General features: G+C 41.7%; 1 protein-coding gene across 1 annotated transcript in view; it reads right to left on the reverse strand.

Annotated features, from left to right (window-relative positions):
* The window catches only part of anxa6 (annexin A6), a 45,416-nt gene that overhangs the window by 13,424 nt on the left and 23,663 nt on the right, over positions 1-8,329 (reverse strand). The window contains 8 exon segments of the mRNA XM_070444168.1: positions 426-555; positions 773-867; positions 997-1,078; positions 1,845-1,923; positions 4,355-4,413; positions 5,934-6,441; positions 7,227-7,233; positions 8,248-8,326. Coding sequence (XP_070300269.1) covers positions 426-555; positions 773-867; positions 997-1,078; positions 1,845-1,923; positions 4,355-4,413; positions 5,934-6,441; positions 7,227-7,233; positions 8,248-8,326 — 1,039 coding nt within the window.

Below are 8,329 nucleotides of genomic sequence, written 5' to 3' on the forward strand. Positions count from 1 at the left end.
ATCTCATACCTCCTGAATGTGTCAGTAGTATAAACAGTGTTTCTCTAGTACCTCTCCTGAGATGTTCAGTAGTGATAAACAGTTTTCTCGTAACTCTCTGAGATGTGGTCAGTAGTGATAAACAGGGTTTCTCTGGTACCTCTCTGATTGTCAGTCTCTCCTCTCCTCTCCTGTTCTTGTCGAAAGGCATATTTTTTTTTAAATTCATAGTTTGTCATATCGGTCTCAAACATCAATCCACCCACTGGAGAAAGAATCTGTAGGCTGTCCCTTGTCTGCGGAACATACTAAATATGTATCACACAGAACAGACAATGTTATCTCATACTAAGACTTGTCTACTAGATATGTATCACACTGAGAGATCCACCATCTCCACAAACATTCAGTGTCTCTATACATTTCTATATATTATATACATTGACCGCCACCTCCTCCTACCTCCATCGCTTTCCTCATCATCTTGGCGTCAAACTCAGCGGGCGTCAGCATCAGGCCGATAATCAGCCTCTCCAGGTTCTTAGAGAGCTCAGACTTCAGATCCTTCATCAGGTCCTATAGGAGAGGTCATAGTTAACACACAGAACAGTTGACCATCTTATCCTGTGTACATCTGTAGCCCATGTGTGGAACTACGGGCACAAAATGGCTGCTGTGCGTCGCCCACTCACTGGAATGACGTCATCACATTCCAGCACACAGATTGAGTTTTGGATACGGTGGGTTTCACAGTACAATGTGAAGCGCGAGTGTCGGGGGATGTCTGTCTTACCCTGCCGAGGATGGACTTAAAGGCCTGTCTGATCTCCTGTCTCTGCTCGTTGCTCCTGTTAGCCACAATGTTAATGATGACGTCTTCATCTGTGCCTGAAGACATGACGGGAACAATGGTTATAAATACCTGTTTTTATCAAACACTTCCACATATATGTTTAATACAATATCCTATGATGTATGAACAACAACAATGTCATTAACACGGTTAGAGTGAAGTACCAAAGCCTTTCATGGCTTTCCTCAGGTTCTGAGCATCATCAGCCGGGTCAAAATCACTGGCAGGACGGATGGTTGGTCTGAGCTGAAGAAGAGAGGATGAGAGGGGGCAGGGGTCAAATCAGATATAGTACACACACACAGACACACACAGCGAGACAGCCAACCAGCCAGCCAGACAGCCAGCCAGACAGACAGACAGCCAGACAGACAGGACAGACTTCAAAGGGTCAGAGCAGCAAACATGCACAGATGTGCAGTCCAGGAACAATCTCAGACTGAGTGTTGTCACGGAAACCAAATATCAATTAATCTTCTATCACTATTGTTTAGTTTATGATCAGAAGTCCTGGAGGGAGGCCTGGAAAACAACTGAATCAGAGTATGTGTGTGCGTGTCTGTGTGTCTGTGTGTCCATGTCTGCACAGGATCATTGTAACAGGAACTGTCTGTATTTCAACAGTGTAATTAGTGAAATGTTGTGAGGGGAGGTTGAGGGGCCACAGCAAGGGAAGAGATGGTAGAGTTATCAGCACGGGTTGAGGGGCCACAGCCAGGGAAGAGATCCTTGTAAAGGTAATGAGATGCATGGCAGAGCCAGAAGAAACATGCAATCTATACTATAAGCAACTCTGAAATGGCACCCAATATAGTGTGCTGTTTTTTGAGGGCCAAAATTAGCAAAACAAATGTGTGTGCCAAATGGAACCCTATAAAGTGCACTAGTTTTGATAGGAGCCCAATTAGTGCACTACATAGGGCCATTTAGGACACAGCTGGAATGGGGGGGAATAGAGTGCCATTTGTTATGTGTGAGTAGACGGCAGAGGGCAGAGGGCAGAGGGCCGAACCTGAACTTTGGTCATGGCACTTGTTTCCCACATCTTGTAGGCTAGCTGAGCTGCCTCTGGGAAGAACTCTCCTGCWAGGCTGCAATGACCAATTATATACCAATGAGTCAAGGAGTATGGAACACAGTGAATCACAAAAACAGACAGCGGTTCATAAGCCCATCTGGGCTGGGCATCCTGAAGATAAAAGACACTGTAATAATACAATGTGTCTAATTGAATCTAACCATGAGTCAACATAACACCCCCCAACAACAAAACCACAGAGCTAACCCTGACTAGGGCTGTTGCGGTGACCGTATTACCGAGTCATGGAGGCAGTCAAATTCCACGTGACCGTAATTAGGCTTCTCCAAGCTCTGACGCTGCTGATGGTCATAAGTAGGCTACCAAACTTGATCACTGCCTTGTACTCAGCCCTCTATTGTCCCGCTAATCACTCTGACATCAATGCAAATGTAATGGAAAATCTAATCAAACACAATTGCGCGAGAAAACAGAGTGATGGCCTCTATTAAAAAGAGGAGGATCGCATCAGCTTTCTATAGGCTAGGCCTGCTATATTTATTTCTCAACTTTCCTAATATTATATTGTATTCTTCATACTATTAAATAATATAAAATAATGCCACGGAATTGTAAACAAATCTTGTCTGCTAAATGAACTAGAGTAGCCCACAGCCGTATGCATAGCCAGATCAGGGCTTAACATAAGGACAACTCAGAGTATGCTATTCTGTTCTTCTGAAATAGACTACGTTTTCTTCATATCATGTTTCTTTTGACCTGTCTAAAATAAACAATGGATTTATTGTGAAGGTTGTAGGCTATATTACATGGATTTATTAGACTTTTTAAAATGTAGATGTTCCAAAGGTCAGCCTCAGTGGCTTGTAGGCTGTGTGTGGAAGCCAGGAGATGCTAAATGTGTTTCTGTTAATTAACAGGTCAGTTACTGAGACTGACTGTTATTTGCTTGACAGTCACCGGCTGACYAAATTTCATGACCGCCACAGCCCCAAACCCCACCAACAACAAAACCAGAGCTAACCCTGACCCCCACCAACAACAAAACCAGAGCTAACCCTGACCCCCACCAACAACAAAACCAGGAGGCTAACCCTGACCCCCCCAACAACAAAACCAGAGCTAACCCTGACCCCCCAACAACAAAAACAGAGCTAACCCTGACCCCCCCCCCAACAAAACAAAACCAGAGCTAACCCCCCCTTGACCCCCACACAACAAAACCAGAGCTAACCCCCCCTTGACCCCCCCCCCAACACTCATGTCCAAGAAGAAAACCGACTGGGGTAATTTCCTAGACAAAATATGCTATTCTGAGATCTGACACATTCAACGTGACATCATGTTCCTTTCCTTTGTTTCCTCTCCTGATAATAGGTCACTAAAGTAGCCAGGTCGTAGGTCGTTCCATGAAATTACTGCCTTTTGCTTCCCTTTGATATTTTAAGTAAAAATTGTGCACCATTGAATAAAAAATAAAAAAACTGCTATATTAAATGAAGAGCCCTTTAATAATATAGACCACATGGAGAATTGAATAAATCCCTTTTTTTTATGAGTAAAGGCTTGATAAAGTAACAAAATTCAGCATTTTAACATGTGCCTCTATCAACCATGTGTGACTTCTAGGAAGATTTTAACCCATTKAATTAAGTCACACCATCATCGTGAAGCCCAAGTCCTTTCTGGAGATCATGATTTATTTCATCTGATTAGTGATTCATAATCCACGTCATCCAATACCCAGATAGAAAGGTTTTAGCAATTTCATTTTTGTTGTTGTTGTGACGCTTGAATTCAATTGCTACTCCGTGTTGCACACAACAAGCTCCCGTTCCCCCTGTCACAAGGGGATTTATGGCGGATTTTAAGATGAAATCATCAACCCTGTTACGGTCAGCTATGTCACGGTCAGCCCTGTTGCTATATTTGGCACTGAATAGTCATTTATTTATTTTTACTTCTTGAGATGGGAAAACATGTTTTTTATTAAATTGAACGTGTGCTCTTTATGAAAGAATGTAAAAAAAAAAATTTGGTGAATTCAAAAGTTTATTTTTAACCAAGTCAGAATTGAATTGTTGGAACAACCCAGCTGTAGCCCGAGCCTACACTAGCCTGGTCACAGGTCTGTTTGTACTCTTGCCAACTTCATTGCTGTCCTTGTCAAGCCAAACATCATGTTGGCATGACAATGAGTGACATGCACCCCTTCAGGCTTGCCCTTTGAGAGTTATATATTAACAGTATTTCTCCTCTGACTCATTCCTGAACTATGACAACATTTAATTCTAAATTCTCTCACTTTTCAGTGAAGCTTTGGGTTTCAGCTCCTTGGATTAATGTTTCCTCAGAAAAGGCATTATTAAATCTGCCAAATGTGAATAAATTGAGATGGTGCAATGTCTCCCCCAAGTGGTGTACATGAATTACTGCAAAACACAGTAATGATAAGCTCTATCAATCAGCAATAACTAACTTACTCATCATCTCCTCCACACAGGGCGAGCAGAGTCCTCTTGTAATCTCCTGATGTGTCTTCCTGTTGGGTAGAAGACCAGACAGAACATTAAGATACCATGTTAAAAGATATACAGAGATATGTACAGATAAACAGAAAGCTACTTAGACAGACAAGGAAACATACAGATAGACAGAGATATCAGATATACAGGAGATAGAGAGGGAGATATACAGATAGAGAGTTAATTAGATAGACAGGGATTACAGATAGACAGATAGTTAGTTAGATAGACAGAGAGTTAGTTAGATATACAGATAGACAGATAGTTAGAACGACAGATAGACAGGGAGATATACAGATAGTTAGTTAAGTAGATAGACATATAGCTAGTTAGGTAGGCAGATAGCTAGTTAGATATACAGATAGCTAGTTAGATATACATATAGCTAGTTAGATAGACAGGGATATATGCAGATAGACAGATAGACAGATAGTACGATAGACACATAGATAGTTAGATATACAGATATCTAGTTAACTAGACAGATATAGAGGGAGATATACAGAAAGACAGATAGCTAGTTAAATTGACAGACATAGAGGGAGATATACAGAAAGACAGATATCTAGTTAAATAGACAGAGATAGAGGGAGATATACAAAAGACAAGATATCTAGATTAGATAGACAGATATAGAGGGAGATATACAGAAAGACAGATAGCTAGTTAGATAGACAGACATAGAGGGAGATATACAGAAAGACAGATAGCTAGTTAGATAGACAGGGAGATATGAAGATAGACAGATATATAGTTAAACAGATGGCTATTTAGATAGAGAGACAGCTAGTTAGATAGACAGGGAAATATACAGATAGCTAGTTAGATAGATTGGGAGATATACAGATAGCTAGTTAGATAGATAGATAGATAGATAGATAGATAGATAGATAGATAGATAGGGAGATGTGCCGATATACAGATAGCTTGTTAGACAGCTAGTTACAGTAGATAGACAGATAGCTAGTTAGAGTAAATATACAGATAACAGGTTAGATAGACAGATAGCTAGTTAGATACACATATAGCTAGTTAGATAGATAGGGAGATATACATATAGCTAGTTAGATAGATAGGGAGATACACATATAGCTAGTTAGATAGACAGGGAGATATACAGATAGCTAGTTAGATAGATAGGGAGATATACATATAGCTAGTTAGATAGAAAGGGAGATATATATATATATAGCTAGTTAGATAGACAGATAGCTAGTTAGATAGACAGATAGCTAGTTAGATAGACAGATAGCTAGTTAGATAGACAGATAGTTAGTTAGATACACAGATAGATCGATAGATATATAGGGAGATATACAGATACACAGATAGCTAGTTTCGATAGACAGATATCTAGTTAGATAGACAGGGAGGTAGACAGTAAGTATAGAGTCATAAAGTCACTCTTATCTCAGTCACTAGACAAGGTAACTAAGAAATAAGACAGAACTTCAAAGAAAAGGCATTGTACCATCTAGAGGTTACAGTCTATAGGATAAAAGCATCTATGGGTTTAAGATAAGTTAAGTTGTATCACCTTGATCATGTTGTACAGGGACTTCTCATAGCACATACGGAAGCACTCCCGGATATCCAGCATGTCTATCTCAGAACGACAGATCATGATCCTTATCAGAGTGTTGTCTTGCGTACCAAGACCCTGGAGAGAAGGAGGGATGGAGAGGGAGAGATTGAGGGGGGAGAGAGAGTGAGGGAGGTGAGAGATAGAGAAAGAAAGAAATAGAGAGAAATAGAGACAGAGACAGAGAAAGACAGACACAGAGAGAGACAAAGACAGAGAGACAGACACAGAGAGAGACAMCGACAGAGAGAGACAGACACAGAGAGAGACAGACACATAGAGAGACAGAGACAGAGATGGAATGTTGGTCAGAGTGAGGTTGGTATGACTGAGGTTGGTATGAGTGAGGTTGGTCAGAGTGAGGTTGGTATGACTGAGGTTGGTATGACTGAGGTTGGTCAGAGTGAGGTTGGTATGAGTGAGGTTGGTCAGAGTGAGGTTGGTATGCCTGAGGTTGGTATGACTGAGGTTGGTATGATAAGCCAATGATAGCTATGTTAGCTACGAACTACGGTTCACTTCTGGACCAAAGAGATACTCAACCATTACTAAGCTAGTTATCGCAAATAAGAACATAGGCGAGATAATAGAAATCAACTATCTACTGCTACGTTTAAGACCTAAGACACAAATACCGACTAGTCATTAGAATCAGACAGAATAAGCTCATCAGTGTTCAAGCATACCGACAGAGATAGCAGCCTTTACGAATAGACAGAACAGTTTACGTTAGTAGGGTAACACCAGAATAGATCGATAGATCACTATATTCGGAGACAGATCTCAATTACAGAATCACAAACCCTACTCAAGGATAGCTACATGTTCTCGATAAACCTAGACAAGCTATATTCTATTAGTATAAGACCAAGGGAGCGATAGACATGTAAGTATATGAGTCATAAACGTCAAACTGTCTCTGTCTCGCTGGGTCTTCTCTATCATGCGTGTCTCAGGTTCTCCCTCTAGATCTGGATGGGTATGTGCAGTACTCTAACGTCCAGAAGATGAAGACCTAAGATCGGGACATTGTTCTCAAAGATACACAGGCTATTGTATCCCTGCTCCCTTAGAGGTCAAGTCTATAGGATAAAAGCATCTATGGGTTTAAGATAAGTTAAGTTGTATCACCTTGATCATGTTGTACAGGGACTTCTCAATAGCACATACGGAAGCACTCCCGGATATCCAGCATGTCTATCTCAGAACGACAGATCATGATCCTTATCAGAGTGTTGTCTTGCGTACCAAGACCCTGGAGAGAAGGAGGGATGGAGAGGGAGAGATTGAGGGGGAGAGAGAGTGAGGGAGGTAGAGATAGAGAAAGAAAGAAATAGAGAGAAATAGAGACAGAGACAGAGAAAGACAGACACAGAGAGAGACAAAGACAGAGAGACAGACACAGAGAGAGACACGACAGAGAGAGACAGACACAGAGAGAGACAGACACATAGAGAGACAGAGACAGAGATGGAATGTTGGTCAGAGTGAGGTTGGTATGACTGAGGTTGGTATGAGTGAGGTTGGTCAGAGTGAGGTTGGTATGACTGAGGTTGGTATGACTTGAGGTTGGTCAGAGTGAGGTTGGTATGAGTGAGGTTGGTCAGAGTGAGGTTGGTATGCTGAGGTTGGTATGACTGAGGTTGGTTATGACTGAGGTTGGTATGACTGAGGTTGGTCAGAGTGAGGTTGGTCAGAGTGAGGTTGGTATGAGTGAGGTTGGTATGAGTGAGGTTGGTCAGAGTGAGGTTTTGGTCAGAGTGAGGTTGTCAGAGTGAGGTGGTATGACTGAGGTTGGTATGAGTGAGGTTGGTATGACTGAGGTTGTATGACTGAGGTTGGTCAGAGTGAGGTTGGTCAGAGTTGAGGTTGGTCAGAGTGAGTTGGTCAGAGTGAGGTTGGTATGACTGAGGTTGGTATGACTGAGGTTGGTCAGAGTGAGGTTGGTATGACTGAGGTTGGTCAGAGTGCAGCTGAGCCTGAAAGAAGAATAAACCGTTGAGGTTTACCTTCATAGACTTGTAGAGGCGCTTGGCAAAGTACATAGGTACACTCCTGATGCATGGACTGTAGGAAACAGTGGACACAAGACAGACATGTTGAAATAAGAGTTCATGGATGACTTGACTAGGTATGATCTTTTAGCCTGATTAAACCAGACTGAACGACAGTGAGTGAACTCAACGGTTTTCAATTTGATTTCAATTTGGTTCAGTCTGATTTTAACCAGGCGGAAGGATCTTCATGTGTGTTATCAGAAAGAGTCAACATGTACCGACAGCCAACATGAGTCTCTCAAAGTCCCCAGACAGCTCACTCTTGATACTGTCCTCTATGGGCTTCTCTGCCTA

This window comes from Salvelinus sp. IW2-2015, linkage group LG6.2 (assembly GCF_002910315.2).
Source record: "Salvelinus sp. IW2-2015 linkage group LG6.2, ASM291031v2, whole genome shotgun sequence".
In the NCBI taxonomy this organism is placed as follows: Eukaryota; Metazoa; Chordata; class Actinopteri; order Salmoniformes; family Salmonidae; genus Salvelinus; species Salvelinus sp. IW2-2015.